Source organism: Poecilia reticulata, chromosome 21, assembly GCF_904066995.2.
Source record: "Poecilia reticulata chromosome 21, P_reticulata-male-v2, whole genome shotgun sequence".
Taxonomy (NCBI): Eukaryota; Metazoa; Chordata; class Actinopteri; order Cyprinodontiformes; family Poeciliidae; genus Poecilia; species Poecilia reticulata.
In genome coordinates this window covers 7,465,246-7,488,403 of record NC_088850.1, presented here as the reverse complement: position 1 = coordinate 7,488,403, position 23,158 = coordinate 7,465,246, and the positions used below count along the sequence as shown (strand labels likewise).

The 23,158-nt window shown below is 40.7% G+C and overlaps 2 protein-coding genes across 6 annotated transcripts in view; one reads left to right on the top strand and one right to left on the bottom strand.

The window, feature by feature from the left end:
* Nucleotides 1-17,750, top strand: part of LOC103457374 (brain-enriched guanylate kinase-associated protein) — a 36,750-nt gene extending 19,000 nt beyond the window's left edge. For 2 of the 5 annotated variants that reach the window (XM_081602181.1, XM_081602180.1), the window contains exons 2-7: nt 875-1,079; nt 3,726-3,887; nt 4,555-4,621; nt 7,766-7,873; nt 9,081-9,161; nt 15,465-17,750. In XM_081602181.1, coding sequence (XP_081458307.1) covers nt 982-1,079; nt 3,726-3,887; nt 4,555-4,621; nt 7,766-7,873; nt 9,081-9,161; nt 15,465-16,865 — 1,917 coding nt within the window. In that variant the 5' untranslated portion in view covers nt 875-981 and the 3' untranslated portion in view covers nt 16,866-17,750. The remainder of the gene's footprint in view (nt 1-874; nt 1,080-3,725; nt 3,888-4,554; nt 4,622-7,765; nt 7,874-9,080; nt 9,162-15,464) is intronic. The other 3 variants (XM_008397453.3, XM_081602182.1, XM_017302249.2) reach the window with 2 other exon arrangements.
* A 1,077-nt stretch (nt 17,751-18,827) lies between these two features.
* rdh14b (retinol dehydrogenase 14b) lies at nt 18,828-22,632 on the bottom strand. Its single transcript, XM_008397452.3, has 2 exons — nt 22,034-22,632; nt 18,828-20,900 (listed from the first exon to the last, which is right to left on the bottom strand). Exons 1-2 carry the CDS (start codon nt 22,385-22,387, stop codon nt 20,283-20,285), a joined length of 972 nt encoding a protein of 323 aa, XP_008395674.1. The 5' UTR covers nt 22,388-22,632; the 3' UTR covers nt 18,828-20,282.
* Nucleotides 22,633-23,158: the final 526 nt, after the last annotated feature.

The window sequence follows — 23,158 nt, the reverse complement described above, 5'->3', positions numbered from 1 at the left end:
ACTCCTCTCACTCAGCTCCTTCAGACTAGTCAGCAGCAATTAGCAAACACCTAGTGGATCTCTGCCTCTGCAGAGCTCATTATACTAGTGCAATGCTGGTACAAACGTTGTTAAAAAGACTAATAGTGATGCAATTTTGTGACAACTTCCAAAAAGCTGAGTCCTGGAAAGAGCAGGAGTTTTTAAAAAGTCCCGATTTCAAGGTGTTGAATTACGAAGTCAAATTTCCTTTAAGCCTTTTAAGTTAACATAGTTACTTGCTTGCGTTATAAAATGGCACTACGTGACTGGAAAACACAAAACGGCACCCCTTTACTCTAGTCAGTAAGTATTTTGATAGAAAATAATACATGTATTTTTGACAGGATCTGCCCTTTAAATTGACCTTTTGGTGGTTCTGGTGGGAAAACAAAGGTTAAATATGTGGAACATTCTCACTGCTGAATGAGGTGGAGGACTTGTGAATACTTTGTTAAAATTCTCTCTGATATTGCTCAAACTAAAGGGGTGAAATAAAAAATAAAAAAAATTAAAAACAATATGAATTTAAGAACTTTCAAACTTGCATCAAAAGAGCTAACAATTATGTTGGTACTCACCAAAACTTACATTTCTTTGTGCTAGTTTTTTTTTATGTATTTTTTTTCCACTGTAAATGGTTGTCAAATATACATTACAATGTCTTTGTTTCAAGTCAAACACTCTTTCCACTAATTTTCCCGTTTTTAAAAAAATCTGATTTGAAGAGGACGATGACTACTACGGCTGCTAAACGTTGGCAGCGTCAAGGCAACAGTTTGTCTTTTCAAATCAGATCCCAGCTTATTGGTGGTTACTAACAGCTGGCAACCTGTCTGTTTGCTTTTGTTGGCAGGATCAAGACAGGTATAACAAACAGTAATTCTGCTGGCCACACTTAGCTGAGATCTCTCGGATAACTCGCATGCATGCCAACTTCCTGTGGCCAGGCCTTATAAACACATGAGAGGGAAGGAACAGAGACAAACCATGAAAAAGATATACATTGGCAAAACTGCCTTAAAAGTCCCCCGAAATGGTGGCAAACACCCAAAAAAGAGGTAAGAGTAAATCTGCGCCGCCATCTCTCCATCCGTACTTGTTTTTATGTGTTTGTCCGCTCATCCGCCCACGAGGTGTCTCCTCTGGTCGTTCAGTGGTGTTAAAGCAGCCTCATCCCGCCTTTCAGGCCCAGGAGTCATGCTGCCTCGTCATCTCATCTCACCAGAATGAAAACACTCATTATGTGTGACTCAGAGGAGGTCACTAATGGAGAGACTTTTCTTTCTTTCTTTCTTTTTTTTTTTTTTTTTTTTTTTTGTCTCTGGAGCTACTTCACGTAAAGTCACCCTGCAACCTAACACCAAACACCTGTATTCCCCAGCTAAAGCCCACCAATCAGATCCGAGCGGTGAGGTGAGGTGGTGGGCTCCGCTGGCTAATGCAGCTCTTAAATGTCATCCAGTCTGCTGAGACTTTCTCTGAATCATTCAGCATGCAGGTCGCTTTTCACTCGCTGCCAAAGCTGCAAAGGCTGCAGCTTTCGGTGAAACACACACTATTTATTAACGTTTATGCTCTCGCTCGTAATACAGCAGATATCTGATTTCTAGAAGCTCATTTATGTAGAACTGGTAAGACGTTGAAACTCTAGAGACGTAGATTTGAATTACCATTACATTTCTTGTGTTATTTCCTGGATTGCAGATTACTGGGTCAAATTACACAAAATGTGTTTTATCTATCATTATTTTTAATTTAGTGTAAGATTGGTGTGAATTATAAATGAATGGATCTGGCTTTTAAAAAAAAGTGCTAACAAATGCACATTATGTCTTTGTAACTGCTTAACTCAACCCTTTCCACTGTAAAGACAATATTTAAAGCGATAGTTCAGAATTTGTGAAGTGAAGTGAGGTTCTGTTAAAAGCCTATAAGCAGTTCACTAGATAATTGGGGATTAAGCAGTTCTTATCCTATCTGCACCAGATACACGAGGATTAAATGATCCCAGACACTGAAGCTAACAAGTAGCCCAACAGGAGCTATTAATTTGAGTCATAATTTTAGGCCTTAAAATTTAATATGCAGGATTTTCTATAATGTCTCTGCGTTTCAGTGTATTGACTTCCAGAGTTTGGGTGATATTTTACTCTGCGCCTGCAAACCCCCAAAAGCATGCTGCTCCTGAAGCAGGACTTTTGTTCTTTTAGAGAAATAAAAACAAAATAAAACAAAATAAACCTATTTAGTTGTTTTCCCTAAGCTGTATTTAATAATTCATGTACATCTTAGATGTGGCTCACAAGGGACCTAAAAAGATCTCAAGTGGTCTTATGTTTGATATACAAAAATATTTGGTGGAAAAGGCCAAAATAATACGATATTTTATATATTCTAGACTTTGTGTTGCTTTTTAAACTTTTCGTAGCAACTTAGCAGGGTGACTTAATTATGTTTCACATGGAGATTGTTAGCTATTTCCAGCTTTGATGGTCACTGTTTTGTTTTTAAGACGGAAGCTGTTTTTAAAATAAAGTTAAGCTCCACTTCAAAATGTCTCAATTATTTTTGTATTGCCCCTTTAAAAAGTCCGCCACTTTACTCACAATCCTGGCCAATAACTGTATGGTAATTATCACATGAAAACAAGATCTGTATAACATTTGTGCTCAATAAATAATTAGATTTTTCTGCAATCCGATCCTGCAACATTTTTCTGTGAGCGTAGAAATTGGCTCGCAAACGATACGCGGTTACAGAGAAACTGATATTTTCAAATAAAGCAAATGAAGTTTTTCATAAAGTCTAGATTTTCTCTGCCTACTTTTCATCCGACTGATTGCAGAAACATTATGCGGCTTGCTAATGAGCTGGAAACGGGGGTGACGTCTCCTCTGACCTGAAAATAATAAATGAACGAACCCCGTCTCAGCTTTGTTTTCCTTTTTCCTTTTTTTTTTTTGCAACAGTCTAGCTCATCGCCCACCCTTTGCATTCTACGATCTTGTTAAAAGAGAGAAATGGAGGGAAACGGAGAAAGTGAAAAGAGCAAAGTGACCACATCTCCATTCATTCCCAGCTATGTTATCTGGCTGCAGATAGAGTCATTACCTTTCTTCCTCCATCTGTCCGTCAATACTAAGGTCCATTAAGCCGAGCGGCGAGCACTCAGATCCATCACGGCAGTGGACATTTCCTCTCTTGCCCTTTCATTAGATTGAAACGCAGGCAATGCATATGCTCCAAAAATAGCCGTCATTGTGCTGTCTTGCTAAATTACATGTTGAGGATATTACTGTTTTGTAAACCTGAGCCATCGGGGTCTATTCAAATAATCTATTAGAGCTCATTGACTCATTTCTCATTACACATGACGCCTCTGTTATTTCCATGTGACCATTCTCGCCAGTGATTGCTCCTCTGTGATGTGCCAGCAGGTTACCCTCTGTCGTCTAATGAATTACAAAGCACACATACACATACATACTGACTGAATTTTTGGGATCGTGTTTCCCCCATCCTCATAATGTCCCAGTCAATGCTGCATGGCCGTTAACAGAAAACGTGGACCATTACACATCAATTTAGCAGAGCAAAGACCCAACGTTGCAAGCTTGTTTCCTTCACCATATGCTCTAAACTCATCTGTTCTGTGTGCGTGTGTGTGTGTGCGTGGGTGTGTGTGTGTGCGTGTGTGTGTATAGCTCTTTGCTGGAGCAGAAGGAGGACTTGCGGAAGAGACTTTCCTACACAACACACAAGCTGGAGCTGCTGCAGAGCGAGTTCGACTCCACCAGACAGTACCTGGAGACGGAGCTGCGCCGGGCGCAGGAGGAGCTGGACAAGTTCACAGACAAGCTTCGCAGGTGGAATCGCCCACCATGAATCACCGCACGCTTCACACTAATCATACTTTGGGTACTGGAGAGGAAAGGAATGACACTTAGGATTATCGCTTAGATGTTCTTGTCGGTGTTGGAGGAGCTCCAGATGTCCCTGTTGACTGAATTTGTTTGGATTATGTAAAAGGGGGGGGATGTTATGCTTCAACTCAAGCTGGAGTCACATTTTGGTATGACGGCAAAAGCTAAACAAATGCAAATAATCAGTGCTTAGTTCCTCTTTGCTTCTTTTAAAGAAAAAAAACCCATCACAGACAGGGTCATGACAATAAACAGTCAAATATTAACACTTATTTGTACACAGTTGTCTCAGTATATGTTTTCTCTGCTAAACAAATTGTGATACTGCTGTTTAGCACATAAATCTGTCCGCATCTTTAAATCTAGGAACCTATTTAGTGATAAACATTCATCTTTTGGCATTTCTACACAAAGTTCAGTGAACTGTTGCAAGTAGGATGAGTAAAAATGGAGTCAAGCGATTTAGATTTGACTTGCCCGTAGATGAGGCTTTTTGTAAAGCTCTCTGGCTTCTCACGCAGTAGATCCAGCATGCATGTGCACAAGCTATTCCCTACCAGCAGAGCAATGTTTTCATTATTGTTTTCTTTTACTTTATTTTGTTGTTTAGAATACAAAGCAGCTACTCGGCACTGCAGAGGATCAACCAAGATCTGGAGGAAAAGATCCACAGAGATGTAAGTGTCTGAAGACGCGCGTCGTGTGTCCCGTCGGTTCGAGGCTTTCATCCAAATTCTCGCACTTGTCAAAGAGGAAGGAGTTGGAGAGAAGCGAGTCACACGGCGTGGAGAACACTTTGAGGCGCAGATTGAAAATGAGTCCCCCCCCCCCGCTGTTTGTGCCACTGACATTAATTATGGCTTATTACAATTGGCTGTCCTCCTTCCACTGGCAGAGGGATAGCAAACCCATTGTTCCTCAGAGGAGAGCACCTCACTTCATTTGTCAGATGCTGTTTTTGCCCGTGGAAATATGGAATTAACTAGTCTGCCCCAGAAGACTGTAACCATCAGGTGCCTGAGCTGGTGAATAGACAGTTGAAAATGCTCGTCGAATTGGTTTGTTATGCCACGAGATAATAGTCATTACAGTTGACAATGTGAGATCTCCAGGTACACACACACAGCTGAAGGCTTCCCTAAAATTGTCATTTCGAAAACAAAGCCAATCTGCTTTTCTTTATGTTTTTTTTTTTTTTTTTTTACCAACAGACGTTTTTCTCATGGGCCGCTCCAGATTCATCCCACGTACATACACTCCTTCAGGGTTAGAGAGAGGTGCTGAGTAAGTCTCTCTGCAATCGTAAAACTTGTTTACTCTAGAGGTGCCACAAACCCATCTGACCCCGGGGCCCCGCACAACTACAGAGAATGTAATTACAAGACAGATAAGCATGAGAGTCGAGCCTCTTTTCCCTCTGAGTTTTCCAAAACAAGTGAAAATGACAAAAACTGAACCCAACGGAAAAAAAAAAAAAACTTGAGTTCACAGACACTTTCTGTTCAGATAAATTTGTCCAAGATGCATACGAAGCAGCACATAATTATGAAGTGGACAAAGCACATGCTGTGTGTGGTTTTTGACATGTTTTAGTCAACAACCTGTGCGTTTTTCCATTCAGCCTGCCTTAGTGAAATCTACAGCCACTTTTCATTTCTCTGCAGGTTACGACTGCAGGGCTTTTTGGGGGGTGTTTCCTTATTTGGTTGCTCAAGATCAGGAAATGGGACGGAGAGTCACTTTTCAAGTCTTGCCACATCTTTAGTTGCACACAGGGCTAGGATTTGACTACACTAACCCAGGGTTCTTCAATCTCTGGTCCTAGAGCCTGAAGTGGCCCTTTAGGCCCTCTGCAGGGACTTCTCATAACTTTAGCTGAAAGTGAAAAAGACGAAACTGGTGTTCCTACATAAAAGGAAAGGGGGAAAAAAAGAATAATCCTTGCAACTTTTCTGTCCTCCCTCCACCCCCATTTGTGCATATAGTTGCCACGACAAGACGGTACTGATACTATATAGAATAATTTGAGTACAATCTCTTTTTTTGGGGGGGTGGGCAGGTGGGGAAGGGGTTCTTTTAGCTGTGAAATACATACTCTGTTCCCCTTCATTTTACATAGATATGGATGTTGTGGGAGAAAAAAGAAAGTGAAGATGTGGTTGCATAAAATAGCAGACCAACAGCAGCGTGTGTTTACAGCACAAGTGAATGAAAGTCAGAGAAAGACGGGTATAACATTTGTTTCTCAAAATATCCTCATTATCTTAACTAATATAAAATTTAATTGACTAGCATGCTAACATTTGACATCAGTAAATGGCTTGTGTCTCAGTCAATTAGACTTCCTTTGAAATTATCATTTTATTTAATTGCTACATGAAATGTTTATTTTTACATAAAAGTTTCCAGGATTACTCTGTGTCTAGCTCCACCAATCTCTACAGGATCGTGAGGATGAGTTTTTCCCACATATAGCATTTTAGATGTAGTTTAGTTATTTTTGGCTTAGTTTTAGCACTGAGAACAATAAAAATACTCACAAAGACAAACAATTTGCACATAGCAGGATAAGAGAAGAGGAAAAAGAGCACAAAGAACCTACATAAATTATCCCACCTGAGCTGTGGGTCTCTGCAGCTCTGCCAGAGTTACTTTATCTCTGAATTGCCTACTTAGTCTTTATGGCACTGTTTGTTTACTGATGTTCTCATATAAACCTCACTTAAATTGCAGCGAGCCTAGCTTACACCTAGGAAGTTTCTATTTCTCAATGAAAATGAATTACTTGCACCAAATTTTGCTCAGAGATAACAAAGTAAAGTAGACTGAATATAAATTCACGCCACATTTCTATTTGTGAAACATTTAAGCCATGTGTTATCTTAGTTCCTCTTCAGAATCGTGCACAGCTTTGTGTTGATCTGTCAGATTAAATCCCAGTAGAAAGTCCATTGAATTTTGTGGTTCAATAGTGACTTAAATGTGGAACATTTTAAGGGGCTTGAACACTTTTGCGAGGCATTTGTATTAGTGGCAAGGACAAGTGGCACCGGGGGAGCTTCTTGCAGTTAATGACCTGAGAGGGTTACGAAATGCAAGATTTAAAAGATAATTTCCTCCGAGAGGAGAAAGTTCACTGACATGCTGGTCCATGAATAACCTGCAGCCTAATGGCCAAAAGTGCTCAGCTGAAACATTCCTTGCTGCCATTTTAGTTGCAAAGTGCTTTCCTTTTTTCTCTTTTTTTTGTAATCCACTCCATTTTTTTAGAGCACTTGTAGATTATTTTATATAGATAAATGAGTCATCAATCACACTTGCAGCATGCAAACCTATTTTGAAAAGCTCTTCATGTCTGTGTTAGTCCATGAAATGTTTTTCTTTTTTCTTCTTTTTTCCTGGATGAAAGGCTGCTGGAATTAGGCATTGTTGTGATTATTTCCTGTTTGACCCTGAAAGAACCTGTTCTTCCTGGCTGCCTGTCCAAATAATGGGTGTTTCAAAAAGTGTTACCCTGTCAGCATATTTGCGGCTCGCTTGCTGCAGCTCTTTTGCCCGAGGCGCGTTCATGTAGTCACATATGTCCTCATTACAAGACAAAATCCATTCTTCCTGTCCCTGCTGCTGAATTAAAGGCATTATCAAGTAGAGAAAAAAACAACCTCTAACTTCAGTTTGTTTTTTTTCCTTCTAAATGTGCAATATAGTACAAAATGATGCGACCTAATGTGGCCCATTAGGAAGCCACTCATTCTGACTGATCTTGATCTTATGACATTTAAAAGATTGTTGCATGTAATTTACGAGTCTGTCTTGTCAAGTCGCAGCACCACGAAGATGAAAAACGAGCTCTGAGCAGAGAAATCATCGTCCTCAACAACCACCTGATGGAGGCCAAGCTCGCCATCGAGAAGCTGCAAGAGGACAATGTAAGTTTAACATTTTAGTTGGATCTCATTTGCCTTCACTGAAAACAAAACACTGCATTTCAGGACAGTTTTTACACCAAGGGAATTTCATTTCAGGTCAAGATATGTTTTTTTTTTAATATTGTTTTGGATAATTTTTCCTACACTTGGAGACATTGTTCTGTTCAAAAATATTACTCTGGATTTGGCAGTGAAAGAAAAGTCTGTAAAAAGTTGACCAATCAGAACTGCAGTAATGATCAGTCTACGAGTCTTAAGTGCCCAATAAAAGCATTCATATGCGGAAGAATCAAAAGAATCAAAAGCTCAATTGTGTTTAAGCTTAGCTGAAAATACAGCAACTTTGTTGTCAGGATAAGGTTGTGTTGCTGAAATCAGAGTTGAATTTATTTTAAGGCTTTTTAAAAAACATTTTACAGAGGTGCTGATAAATGTGGCGGACACTTTATGTGAAACATTAACACAAATTTTGAGAAAAATATTGTTTCCTTTGTTTGTTTTATACTCTGTGGTTCATTCCATGAATTACAATCTATTCTTTGCTGCAGGGTTTTGTTCTCCTATGCAGACGGCAAACGTATTTCATTTCCAATCTTAGGATGTGGCGATATTATTTATTACCTAGGAGTGAGCAAAGTGAGGAGACAACATTTCATTAAAGCTCTCAAACTAGCATCAGGTTTTACAGCCATGTGTAAATAGGTGGGTATTTTACTAAAAATACATGAAAACAGCAATCTGCAGGACAAGTTTCAAACATCAGCCTTTAATATAAAATCTAAAACTGGAAAATACCATTAGGAAATTCAGAGACTTTGAGTGATATTGGGTGGGTTTTAGCTGAAGGATAGAAAACCCCCAGTTACTATTTCTGATAATGAATTTTCAGGATCTTAAATGTGCAAACACTTTTTTTCCCCCCAGGTTTATGGCATACAAAATGGGATTCTTCATCACTATTTAACTAAACACAAGTGAATTAGAAGAAAAGTGCAAAATATGCCCAAATCATCAAACCTTACTTCTGATTTTAGGAGATACTTAACATTCTGTGCATGATATAAATCGCTACAAATTTTCCACAGCTGTGTTTAAATACAGTTTGTTATTATAAATGCATGTAGAAAGCATTAAAAAAAAAGCAAAACATGATACAAATTCATTTTGTTATTAATCTTTTGGTTTTGTCCGTGTTCTGCCTCCGCAGGAGCTGTACAGAAAGGACTGTAACTTGGCTGTTCAGCTGCTGCAGTGCAACAAGTCTCTGTACAGAGCGCAGCTCTCCGAGGTGAGACCTCCACCCACTCTCACCAGCTTCAATCCCGAAGCTTTCCTTGAACCACCTGTCCTTTACCCTCTCCCAAAACCTATTTTTAACAGCTCCCACTGTTTTTCATGAAGTTTAAAACCTTTGTCCCTTTTTATGCACATGAAAGAAAAAAAAACTATGAAAGCTTTTGCTGCTGACATTTGACATGAAACGGATGAGTGGCTATAGAAGGAAGGGGGAAAAAAAAGAAAAACATATTTCCATTTAAGCTGCATTGAATGAGTGAATTATTTTAAGAGTACTGCCGGGGCTGAAATTTAGGCAAAAAAAAAAAAAAAAAAGAAATTGCTGTCTTGACTGTAATGAGAAGGTCGTTTTTTTCCCTGAGAAAGCCAGGAAAGATAAGAGAGTTGGCAGAAGGACATGAACAGGAAGTTGCTGCAGCAGCGACTGAGGCGCTGCAGGAGAATTAAAGCCGAAGGTTATTTGCCTGAATAACCTTCACCTCTGAGCGATGAAAGAAGTGAGGTTTAAAAATATTAAACAGCTGCAAGGCATGGAAAAGGTACTGACATTAACTCATACTCTCCCAGATCTGTTTAGCTGTGAGAAACAGTGTTCAGCATTGTGGATCACCTGAAACACCAAAAAATAAAAAATAAAAAAATTAGACTACAGCTATGCAGTTGTGCACTTGTAAGAGATAAACATAAAGTAGGTAACTAAAAAAAAGTTATTATTGCTGTTTGAAAACTCACAAAATGCAGGACCTTAAATTGAAAGCAAGTAATGTTTTGGCTAAAAAGGGAAAAGGTGCAACAATGCAGCGTTTTCAATCACAGTGGCAGCTGCAGTAAACGCTCTATTACTAAACATTAAATAGATTTCCTATGTGCTTTATGGCTTCATCATCGCTTAATTGTTGCTGATTCTCTCCTGATTTGATTGAATATAATCACTCCTTGTAGTGAGGGGGACGATTTAGACAAAATGCAATCAATTTTAACAAACTATAAAGAGGATTTATAACATACTTACTGGAAGATTCACAACGTTAAATTATCAAAACAACCATAAAGGTCCAAAAAGGTGGGGACCTTTCTTTGCAGCAGTTTTTTTTTTAAGTTAAGAGAAAAAAATGTTAAAGGCTAGAACATTTATTTACTTGTTAACACCTATCAACATCTGTGCTGGTAAAACTTTGCACAGCCCTGTTTTATCAATAGGACAACAATTAGTCCTCTCTTATTATATCTATCAAAGTTGCAGGGATCTATCTTGTAAGATCCAGCAATTGACTCTGAAATAAAGTTGATTTTGTGCCTGATAAAACATTTTTTTCTGGAATATTATCTTGTTGAAGCACCAAGTGGCAGCCCTTTTTTTGTTGTTGTTGTTTTCTATTTAAAATATCCCTGTGTTTCAAGTAATTCATGATGTCATGCACTTTTTCAGTAAAGATCAGGCCCACAGCATCACAGAACTTCCACCATGCTTAACAGAAGGCACGAGGATCCTTTACACGCACTCATAATTCAAGTCACAACGGACTCAGTAGGAGTGTTTCTTCACTTATTCTGCATCTTTTTGCCATCGCTAAGTTTTATAAAAGGACCGATGTGGGGAGGGAGCTGACGTCAGTTTCCAACTGTTATGTCCCTGAATGGCCAGGCGCAGTGTAGTTACAACCCGGGTTTAGACCTGTGTAAGGACACACCAGCTGCAGAGGTCAAAGGAGTAATATCATAATGTATGGCTTGTGTGACCGGACAGCTGCAGGTTTTCTAAATCATGAAACCGTTGCCAACATGAAGCATTTAAAGATGATATAGATTATTAATTTTTAATGCATTTGCTCCACCAGAATTGCAACTCTGATGTTGTCTGCCACTATTGTTTTAATAATAGTGACATAGGGATTTCAGGGATTTCGATTTTATGTGTAGAGTTCAGCGTTCAGTTCAGAGCTGCGCCACGCCTCCTGTCATCGCTGCCGGCTCCACTTCTAAAAACTCACAGCTGAGGACTTTTATGCATTTTCTCCAGTTTTCTGCGTGGCCAGGATCGGATAGTTTTTGCAGGTTGACGACAAAAATGATTTGTAAAACAGACTTTAGTCTAATAAGACGAAAGCACACTACTGCTCCAGTTACAGTCCAACTTGAGTTTAGCATCTGCACATGTTTAAAATTGTGATAATAGGACAGAGAAGACTCTTTTGCTAGAATGCCTCCTAAACATTTTGCTATCTCATCTTGGTAGCATGCAATAGTTGTGGTAGCAACTTTAATCTTTTTTGTTTTTTTGCACTCGTATGATCTTGAACTTTAGTAATCAACAAAAAAAAAAAAAGTACATTAGATAAAGTAATTAATGTACTTATGTACAAAATTCAAAATAAAGGAAAAAAATAACATCCATTTCTGGTTCAACAGAACCACATAGCAAAAACATAATGCCTCTTAGCATCACACCTGGAACTAAAATAACAATCATTTCCACAGTCATCAGTGAGGTTTAGAGATTTATCGTCCTCCTTTGCCATCCTCTTCATTTGGTGTCAAGATAATTTAGTGTCATCATCCAGTCTATTGGCCAGCAGCTCAGAGGAATGGGTCCCTCTCTCAAGTTAAAGTTCATCCAAGAAAACAGAAACCCGAACTGAAAATGTCCCAGACTTTCTGAACTTCAATCAAGAAATGCTATATTTCCATTTGTTTTCCAATTGTTCAGGATACCAATTGTCTTGGTTCTGGTAATTTTATCGGAGGCCTCAATCTTTTATTGGAGACGGATGAATTTGTTACAAGACTTTTTTTTTTTTTTTTCCAGAAGTGACAATAAGTATAAGATTGCTATTTGTCTACTTTTGTTGCTGGAGATTATTCATTAAAGAAATCTGAATTACACTTCAAAAATGAAACCCACAGGACTTTAATTATCCTCCCTGCTGTGCAACGTGCATTTGAGCTATATATAAAACAAGAGATGCTCATCAGCAGGGGAACTACTTCAAGGCACATGGTCAGGCATTGTGAAGGACAGATGAGGCAAAAACTACAGTGTGCTGCAAAATGCGGCTGGGGAGCGCGCTGCAGCCTCATCATACAATCCTGCTGTTGCTTGTGAAAAGAGTGCATGCGAGTATTGATGAGCACTTTAAACACTCAACCAGCTTGGCTCGGCTTTCTGCTGCATCAGCCGTGGGCCTCGTGCCTTTTCCCTATATGTCACAGGGAAAGCTGGCGCATGTCCACAAGGTTAAAGCGTGCGGTGATGTGACTGCATATAAATATCGATGCAAAATCCATTCCGGTTGCGCAAGACTCATAAAATACCAACAGCACGTTTTCAGTAAACCGCGCAGTGGAGCATGAGCTCTGGCAAAGGTTTCTCATAAAGTGAGAAACAGTCGAGCTACAGTAGCCTCTCGGCCAAACGGCGAGAGGGGGGTCAGAGGTCGTGTGTGCTTTCTCTGGCCGTCCGCCGGTCTGCTGATCCTGTGGGTGGAAGCTAATTGAAAGAATATTGATGAATGCTGGAGCTGCATTTTTTGAGAAGTGCCGCGGCTCTTCAGCGCCCGCAGAAGTGCTTTGGCTGTTTGTTTGGCTGCAAAAACAAGTACAAGCGAGGGTGTGAAAGGCTCGCTTCATATTAAGCTTTAAGGCATCTTCTTTAACAACAAAAACACTAGCAGAGAAAAAAAAAAAGTGTGGACAGTAATTAATCTGCATTTTGCCTGGTTGCAATCAAACTGTTATGATAAACTGTCCTCATGTTTTGCTAAATTGCCTATCTTTTTTTTTTTTTCTAAATAGAAAGTTATAATTAGCTTTTGTCTTTTAGCTATTTAGGAACAACTGACTAGATTGCTGGCGATGATACACCGCAGTTAACTTATTACTTGTTGCTATGGCGAGCTCACAGATAGACGATGGAAGCTTTCATTCTGAGAAATGCTCAAATTAGAACAATGGCTTTCTCTTCTGAGAAATGCGACTCTATTTGTCTTTCGTGGGCAATATATGCTCATCTTCTCGGGAGGCTGGAAGAGAAGATGGCTTTTTCTATTCATAAACACGGTTGCTGCAAACAATAGCTGAGTAAATGCTTAAGTTATAAAATAGACAAACTGACACACTTTCTGCATAAACAGAGACGGCTAATCCTGGATTAAGACAGAATGGACCGTACCATACCTTACAGTCATCATCAAGGTTCTGGTATCATTCGGTCTGTATCTTCTGGGCAGTTACAGTATCTGTTTAGGATAAATGTGTTTGTCGGAACTCTGTTACACTGTAAAACCACAAAGTATTTCTGCCTATTTTCTAGAGCAAATATTTGACTATGACTGAAATAAGACAAAACTTACTTAAATGTAACTTTTCAGCGAGATATAAAGAAGCTTTGTTTTAAATCAGTAATTCCTTAATAGTGATTTTTAAAGGGCTGCTGCACTAGCAGATTATTCCACTTACAACAAGATATTGTTCCCACGTTAAAGGAGAAACGTTCTGCCGGTGGAACTAGTACTTTTTCATCAATATCAAGGACTTACTGGCTTAAACATGCTCCTCTGTCTTGCTGAAAAGTTACTTGTAAAGTTGGTTTTGACTTATATTTAGTGTACTAAGATATTTGTACCAGAAATTAGATGAACGATACTTTATAAGATTTTGTGGGGGTTTTTCAGTGTATGTCCAAGCTTTCGCTGATTTGAGATTAAGTTGAGAAACCTGTAGGCTGTCACCCCGATTCATGTCTTTCAGGTGAAAGAACCCCACAGAATGACGTTACCACCACCATGCTTGACAGTTAATAGAGTGATCATTGGCACCCCAGCATGTACTCTATCAAATAATTAGATCATTTATCTCTTTCACAAAACACTTCAGTTTGAGGTACAGAGTTTTTGTGCTTTTCCTTCATTTCTGAAAACATGCAGAAATGATTTGCACCCCTGGCAAATTTAGGATTAAAAACTGGTTTTGTTCAGCCGAAGTATTGGTTTCTGTTGGGAAATGAGACGAGCATCTCTCAGAAGCACTAAAATAATTAATCTGTTTCATTTAGCGTTTTAATAACAGCTGAAAGAAAATAGAGTTATTCATATACTTCCCAATAATATATCAAAAAACCTTTTTGTTCCAAATGATGCCTTCTACGTCTTAGTGGCTGCAGGACTTGCGAGATGGAGATTGCAAAGACATGCCGAGTTTTAGTGGGGTTGTATGTATCATTTTCAACCTGTATGCATAATTAGGATCCTTTTTTAGGTGAGCAAAACACAATTTAGATGATAAAACATTCAAGAATCATGACATTTGTGTACGGTACAGTCATTCCACATTGGAAAATAAACAGCTCAAATAAATTATGACAAACCTCAAATTGATCTGACATTATTCCCAGATTTATGATGACTGGATGTAAACCTCTGACCACACGAGTTGGTAGTTTTTAGGACAAGCCTGGTTAGAGAGGTCTAGTTAAATTATCTTGACATCTGTGAGGGAAATGTTGGGGAACATTTGGTCATCAGGCCAACCCAGAGGGTCTGGCTCTGGTTCCAATACGCCAACTGTTGATTCATTGGTGACAAAGGACATCATACTGCCAAAGATGGAAAATCCAAGGCCAAATTCTCTCACACTTCTTCTAACAGCATGAGTATTTGAATAAGATCTATGAAAGATACCAACTTCACTAGGGTGCGCACGGATGGCTAAGCCGTTTAAAAGTTTGCTTTTAGGCTGCCGTCACTTTGATGAAAGATGTGCTTTGTACAGCGGGGATGTTTTAAAGATCTGAAACCTCCACGGAAGGAAATTCATTACAGAAGGCAAAAATGTAAATATTGATTTTGTTTGGACCAAAAGGTGATCTGTCGATATTCATGGAGAGCTCTTTCAGGAGGTGCTCTATAGGGGGAAGCACTTTCAAGTGCCAGAGGGGGTGAAAAAAACTGTTAGAAATATGACTTATTAGCACCGTCAAACTGAGCTCACCTTGGAAAAGTGCACGCACCAGAATGATGCAGAACATTACCGACTCAACAATGTGATCCCGAAAGCCTGATAGCAATAACTCCATGCTTATTACTCAGTGTGACCTCCAGCAAACCTGAAGGAGTTGTTAATATGCTCAGCATGAAAGACTTTTTAATTATAACAATTCTAGTGGGTGTTAGGAGACTAAATATTATTTGAGTTCCAAGTTTTCTGGCTTCATAATTGAGAACCATCTCAGTACATGAGTGCCGGACACATCTATCCCATATATTCCTCTGAACATCTCTTTTCCTTTGAATTTTTGCAGCTTCCTGCTGACTGTCAGGAGCGCCTGACCATGCATCTGGAAGAGTCTCCTCTCTGCCACGACTACCCTGACTCTACTTCCCTCATTGCCAACGTGCTTGAAAAGCCAGATGAGGCCTGCAGCAGCAGCCAGGCGTCCCGCTCCCCCAGCCCCCAAGCCCAGAACCATACGTTCATTCTGGAGAGACTCGGGCCAGGAGAGCGCCTGGGGCTCAGAGCGGCCTACAAATCCGACCTGTACAGCAGCGACACGGCTCTGTACTGCCCCGACGACCGTCACCGCGAGAGGAGGCCCAGCATGGACGTGCACGGGCACAGGACGTTCCTGTACGGACCGCAGAACTCCACCGACAGCACACCGGAGGAGGGCTCTGTGGGACTGCAGGCCGGCTTCTCCCAGGAGCATTTCCCCAAGTTCCCTGCAGCGCTGGCTGGAGGCTCCAGCTCTTACTCCAGCTTCAGCGGAGGTGGCTCCGAGGACAAAGGCAATGACCCACCCAGCAGTGCAGCTTCCTCACCGCGTCATCAATCCCTCTACATGGAATGGAGAGATGCGGGGGACTATGAGAGAAAGAGTGACTCATCCTGGGAGAGGGACAGTCCAAGGAGCTTTGGGAACACTCACCCTTTCCAACAGACCGAGCTGGGCCACCATCAGAACGGCAGCTCGCCGGTCTACAGCCGCACCATGTCCTCCTGTTTCAGTGAGCCGTACGAGCCTCTGCCTCCATCTTCCTCCCCAAGTGTCGCTTACGGAGACAGTCGCCGAGGCAGCACTTTAGCCCCCGAGGAGGAGGAACTGATTGGTAGATGGAGACAGCTTAGTGTTGAAGACTTAAGTGCCCACTCGTACTGCAGTCCAGGCAGAGCCTCGCCTTACAGCTTCTCAGAACAGCACTTTTCCGTCCGCCCCGCCAAAATCCGCCTCGGTCCGCTCTACAGCAGCTTCCAGGAGGGGGCCGACTACTACCATCACGGCGCAGACGCCACGGACCCGGTGTGGGTCGCCGCCAGCCCCGAATGCAGCCCCGGACTGCGGCAAGCACACAGCCAAGCCCATCTGTACCGGAGTGAGGACAGCCAGGGGTCAGAGCACAGCCTCTACCACTCAGGGAGCTCCAAAGACAGGGAGGGCAACGTTGCAGCTGGAGGCCAGAGCACAGAGTACGTTGACCCCAGTCCCAACAGCTCCACCGAGTCCCTCCACCAGAGGTCCCTGGAGATGGCCGCAGAGCTGCAGCACTATCAGGTTGAGATGCACAGCATGCCGGCGCAGACGAGCCAGCAGCCGCCGCCGACTCCACCGCCTCCTCCTCCTTACAACCAAAAATTTGGCTCTTTGGGGCTTTCGAGGAAGGACAGTCTCACAAAGGCCCAGCTTTACGGAACCCTTCTGAACTGAAGGACTTTCATATGAGGTTGAAACCTTTGATTCGACTAAACACACAAGGCCTTGGTGCACTCGGGTTATGTTGCTGCTACCATTTGGCTGGAAATGGTTTGAAAAGCAGCCGGGAGCCAAATGGTTCACGAAGATGAACCCAGTGGAGATTATTTAGGAGAGATGATTATGCGACAGAGGATTGCAAATATTTTTGGGGGAAGTTAGCCACAACTAAGGTGGAAACAGGCAGAGAGGAGTTCATGACATTTTAAAATGTATAGGAATGTGTACGTATTTACGTTTCAAATGTATAAAAAAAAAGCATAATAACTAAGAATTGAGTGATATATTTTATAGGTAGTTGTTAGCAACAAATTTATTCGAAAAGTGCAGTTCTTTATTAATAATCCTGCAAGTTGTAAATAAATTTAAAAACTGCCAGCGCCATGTATGGGAGCTCAGATTTGAGTCAAGATGAGCCGCGTATAGATTCGTTTTGGCCGTTGTTTTTAATCAGCTGAAACGATCTCGGCCTTTTGAGAAGTTGTTTAATGAAGAAATCGATTACGAATTAATTCCTTAAATGACAAACGAACATTTCTCTTCCATTAATTGATTTCTAGCAGTGTTGATGGGTGTGGTTTCTTGTTATTGATGGAACGTTTTGAGATGTAAACATCTGTTTTAGCGGTCGGTATTTATCTTTAAGAGATTTTTTTTTGCACTTCTGTTGTCTCTTTGAGAGGTTCTCCTGCCCCCCCCCTCCCCGCCTCCCCCTGTTCTACCTCAGATTTGGACGCCCACACCCACCTAAGCCTCTGTAAGTCTGTTTCTTAGACAATGATGCATGGTCATATACTTTGTTGTTTTGTTCTCTTAATAAAGCACAAATTATAACTTCAAGTGTGGGTGCCTGAGAAAAAGACATGAACATGACTCCGTTTTCACAGGGAATGCAACAACACAGTTCGATTTTTATTTGTTTTCTGATCAGGGTGAAGCTGTCCAAACCCATAGACAGTCTTTTTATCGTTCAGGCTCCTGCAGCAGTGTGGCGCGTCCATGCTGAGTCACCATGAAGCTCAGCTTTATCATTGTAGTAAATTTAAAAATAGGGTTGCAGGGATGGATTTTTGCCAAGATCAGCAAACTCGACACAAAGAGGAAAGTTATTTTTGTGTTATTCACGGACAGATCCCGGTAATTTGTATTCCTGTCAGGTGCACATAGAGCCTTGCAAATGTATTAATATCCCTTGAACTTCATTTTTTGTTTTTGAGGAATTAAATCTAAGTGTGCTGCTGTCATGCTGCCAACACCATCATGAGTTTATCAAAGTAAAAAAGATTTTCCATTTGTAAAAAACGAAAAAATATCACCTCCCTCCTGCTTTAAATTATACATTTTTCTATTGCATACAACCCTAAGAAAATACACTGGACATGTGCAGATCTAAGAAGATAAATAAAAATAAATGGAAACTTTTCAGTGCCATTTCCACTATTGGCATTACAGTTATTACGCAGAAGCTTGATTAGAAGGACATGAACATGTTTTCATGTTCATTTAGATTTCAGCACTTGAAAGGGACACAAATAAATCATTTTGCATTTGTCGTTTGTTTTGGCAAATAGGACGTAGCAGTCCATGATTTGTTTTTTCCAAGGTAACATCTACCTGAGATGTTTAAATCCGAAATATGCTTTTCTGATTTAAAAATGAAAAGCTCATGAGGGTATTTCTTAATAAGCAGTGCCTATAGGCACCAGCCTAGTTTATTGCGGTAAGATTTATTGCTAGTAAAACTGGACAGAATAAATTATTTATAACGCAAGCAGTGAAAAAGGAAGTAAAAGTATAAGCATGCACAACTTTTTAGCTCCAATTAGTGAGTTTAATGTTCTATACATATAATTTTTCTCCTAAATTATTGATCTAAACAATAGATACATAAATGAAGAACAGATACTGTAAGATCTGTTTAGTTGGAGCCAATGGTCTTTATTTAACACTTAAAGGGAACATTCATTCTTTTGTACCAGAACTAAACTTTACATTATATTCACAATTGAACAACCTGCTTTAAAACGGCTTGTGTGATGGCGACTGATGGGGCGGATTTGGTTTGGGCAAGAACAACTCATTAAAGCATCAGCCTTGTAAATTAATCGCTTCTGTGGTTCAGCAGTTTCATTGTTCTTGTTGATGGATGTCCTTTCAGGCGGCCTTCCTGCAGAGATTAAAAAAAAAAAAAAAAAAGAAGAAAAAAGTTATTTACTTGTAAAGTTTGAATCCATCCACAAGAGGGCGCCACGGTGCAGCGTCAGCCTTCCAACAGCCGCGGCCGAAAAACATTTAAGCTTAAAAATGCACTAAGGGGAGACCAGTTCAAACAGCCACCTCCAGCTTGTTCTTGCTTGGCAGTGCAAAACCGACGTGAAGCTGCGCACAACTTGAGCACAAAGACTCATATGAGGATCTGAGGAGAACAAGCAGTAATGTGACAGCTCGGCTCAGCTCGCCTTTCATGAGCGCACCGAGTCCAGTTCCTTTGATCCTGACGTCTGCTTCTGAACTTTGATAAGGTCACGTTATATAGGAACAAAATATCTTATCCTCAGCAATGTATAGTTAGACTGACTGTATCTTTAAATCCTTTTCTGCACTGAAACGCTTGCTGCAGTCATTTTAAAGTATTTATATTCTTTTCTACATTTGATCAAACCAGAGCCACACGATTTGTTGTATTTAATATGGATTATATATGACAGACCGTCACAGCAGAGCATAGCATGATGCGTGGTTTGCATCTCCCAGTTTTTTCTGTGCCACTTTGTGAAAAAAAATCCAGATTTTTGGAGAGCACAACTAACAGCTGTCCTGTTGGAAAATTCTCCCACTAAAGCTTCAGATCTCCACAGCTCCTCCAGATTTATTAACACCTCCTGGCTGTTTCACTGAATGATTCTTTGTCAGCTTAGTTGAATGGTCGGTTCTTGAGAATTTTTATGCTCTTTTCATTTTCAGATGACAGATTGAGCTGCTGTGTGAGAACTTAAAAGCCTGGGATATTACTATAAAACCTAACCCTGCTTTTAACTTCCCCACAAATAAAGAGGTGAGTTACCTGGAAGAAAAAAATTACTACAAAACTTCTTTTAAAACTTTACTTCAACAGGCACCTCTTAAAATTCAAATCATAATATGAGATCTAATCAGTTCTGTAATGTAGCACAAAGTCTGCTAATTATCCCATTTCAGAGGCACAACATGTCTTTCCATTAAAGTTTTCATCCCCAGGGAGGAAAAAAAAAAGAGAGGATTTTTCACAACCCATCTCTTGCACAATGATGTCTGCAAGCAAAAGCGGATTAACAAAGTCGTCCAAGAACACTTAATTCCCTAACAGTCCGGTCCTCAGAACTGGCCCCGTGGTCACTCTGCGAGTCCAACCATCCTCCTGCTTATGTCCCACAGTTTCTTGGCCGCCTGTTTGTCTGTAGCTTTGGCCATCAACTCCTCTTCCTCGCAGTTAGCGAAGCACTTCCCCGACACCCCCTCCACCTCGGGGGAGCAGGCCAGATAGAGCGGCGTCTGGGCTCCCTCCAACGGACTCTTCAAGAAGACCAACGAGGCAAGATGGAACAGCGGCTTAGCCAGCAGAGGGATTTGGATGTGCCGGCCCAGTCTGGTCCTCACCATCCCCGGGGTGAGGGCGTTGACCGTGACCGCCGTGCCCTCGAGCTGATGAGCCAGCTCGAGCGTGAACAGCAGGTTGGCCAGCTTGCTCTGACTGTAGCAGAAAGCTTTGTCGTAGTTCCCTTCGCTGTTCAAGTCGTCAAAGTTGACGTGGCCGTATTTGTAGAGTTTGGAGGAAACGACGACAATGCGGCTGTGAGACGAGGCCTTCAGGAGGTCCAGCAGCAGGTGAGTGAGGAGGAAGTGGCCCAGGTGATTCACTCCAAACTGCATCTCAAAACCATCTTCTGTCTTCGTGTAGGGACACTGATAGATCCCGGCGTTGTTGACCAGCACATCAAGCTTAGGTTCCTCCTGACAACAAAAACATAGAAAACATTTTAGATTTTACAATTTCAGATTATTTAGATCTTAACAAGTATGCAAGAAATACATTTTATTTATAGGTTTTTCTAAATTAGACTGTTGGTAAAATAAGTCCTGGAAGTGGAGGTGAAGAGGGCTTGAGGCTACTTCTAATTCCAGTACTATAACTTATTTCTAGAACACTTTGTATTTTACATTTTTATTCATTTTATTAATTGAATTTTATCATGGTGGGTATTGTAAGCTTAAAGTATACATTTTCCAAATTAAATAAGATGAAGAAATACGATTTTCTGAAATACAACAACATATCTTATAGGGGCAAATTGAGATTTGACGACATCTAGTGGTTAAGAGAGGCAACTACTGTCCAGTGAAAGAAAAGTGATACAAATTACACTACAGTGGCCAAAAAGAAAGTAAACTTTCTTATCTTATCTTATACCCCCTTTTTGTCACAATTAAATGTTTCAAATCAATAAACAACTGCAAATAACCTGAATAAATTGAACATGAAACTGACTGGGCAAAAAAGAAGACAAAGACCATCTCACATTTTCAACAACAAAAAAAAGAAGAATAAAATAAAAATAAAAATCTTAATGATCCCAAAGTCCATTTGGTAAATATTACAAAAACATCAGATGTACATCTGATGTTTTCAGACTAAGAAAACATCACTGTCAGCTGTGGGGTAGGCAGGGCGTGGGTCTGGTTTTCTCCATCAGAAAGTCAACAATTTGTCATATTTCATAGGATTCTGCTCTCTGCTGGAAAGTAATTGCAGACTCATATCAGCTAAATGGTCAGTTCTTATATTGTTTATGTGTATATTGATCAGACACGATGAACATACACAGAATCATTTATCCCTTATTTTATGTTTAACTTACATTTATCAGAAACAAGGTTGCCTGACTGTTTTACTGGTCTATGCGAATTAAATCATTCTGATGTGTAAGTAAATAAGCGGATCCCTGTCAATCTTTTGTTCAGCACCACGGACAGGGCTCCTTTTGGACCACACATCACCAACAAAACACAATAGGTGGACTGTACTGGAAGCCAGCTGGTAAATAAACCAAAAAAAAAAAAAAAAAAACATCTATCCATATTGTTACCTTGTTTATTTCCTCACAAAAGTTCCGGACAGATCGGAGGGAAGCCAAATCCAGGTGCTTGATGACCACCTCCCCCTGCTCTGGCCCGGCTTGGCTCCTCAGGTCCTGGGCCGCGTCCTCGGCGCTCCGCAGGTCCCTGCAGGCCATGATGACCCGGGCGCGAAGCTTCAGCAGCTCCCCGGCCAAGGCCTTCCCTATCCCGCTGTTAGCCCCGGTCACTATCACAGTTTTTCCACACATGGTGTCGGTCGGATACTGGAGCAGCTTTACTGCTTTCCGCCGGGGGAAGAGACGGCGCATGAGGAGCAGAACCCCGCCGCCAACAACAGCGGCTATTAACACGGCCGTTGACATGTATGTGCTGGTTATCAAGGATGGCAAGGTATGTTATGATACGAGTTACAAATTTACCCCGGAAATGATAGTGACGGACGTTATGCTGATTTTGGCACGTGCAAATTGTAGTGTCGTATTGAAAAGAGTGAGATAATTAACAATATTTTTAACAATATTTTTCACAAAACATAGTATTTCTACTCATCCAAATGAGTAGAAATAAAATAAAACAACAACAAACAAAAATCAGAGTACTTCTGTGTAAGTCTTCCGGGTCACAACCATTTAAGTACACTTCCTTAACAGTCAGCCGGCGCAAGATCTGGGTAGAACTTTTAATGAGTAGTAAGGGAGGAGTTTCCCTCATGTGAATCAAAAGCAAGAGCTCTGTTCACGTTTTTGGATAAAGTAACCTTTTTCTGGCGTTGCTTTGTCTATGCCAGGACTGTCATTTGTCACATGGTTCATGGACAGAGAATGGGAGTGCAGTCATAGAGAGGAGGCTGTCTGGGTTAAGATCCTCAGGATTCATATTTGCATTTTGTTGGTGATATTCTATTTGGATCAGGCCAGTAAGAGGGGTTTTTTTTGTGAATTTTGAGGGAGCTATTTTATTATTGTTGTTGTTGTTGTTGTTGTTGTTATTATTATTATTATTATATTCTCACAATGGTTTTAATTTTCTTTTACCAATCATGATATAGGGTGACATATTTGTGTATACTGTATGAAATAACTTCCTACCGCGCTGTCTCCGCTGAATCGCTACAGTACACTGGAGTTCAAACT

What these genes read in the sequence shown, in the direction of transcription:
- rdh14b (XM_008397452.3), bottom strand. Translation starts at nt 22,387, where the DNA reads ATGTCAACGGCCGTGTTAATAGCCGCTGTTGTTGGCGGCGGGGTTCTG. An exon ending in TTTGTGAGGAAATAAACAAG is followed by an intron (nt 20,901 to 22,033) that starts GTAACAATATGG and finishes TTTTGTTGTCAG; the next exon opens with GAGGAACCTAAGCTTGATGT.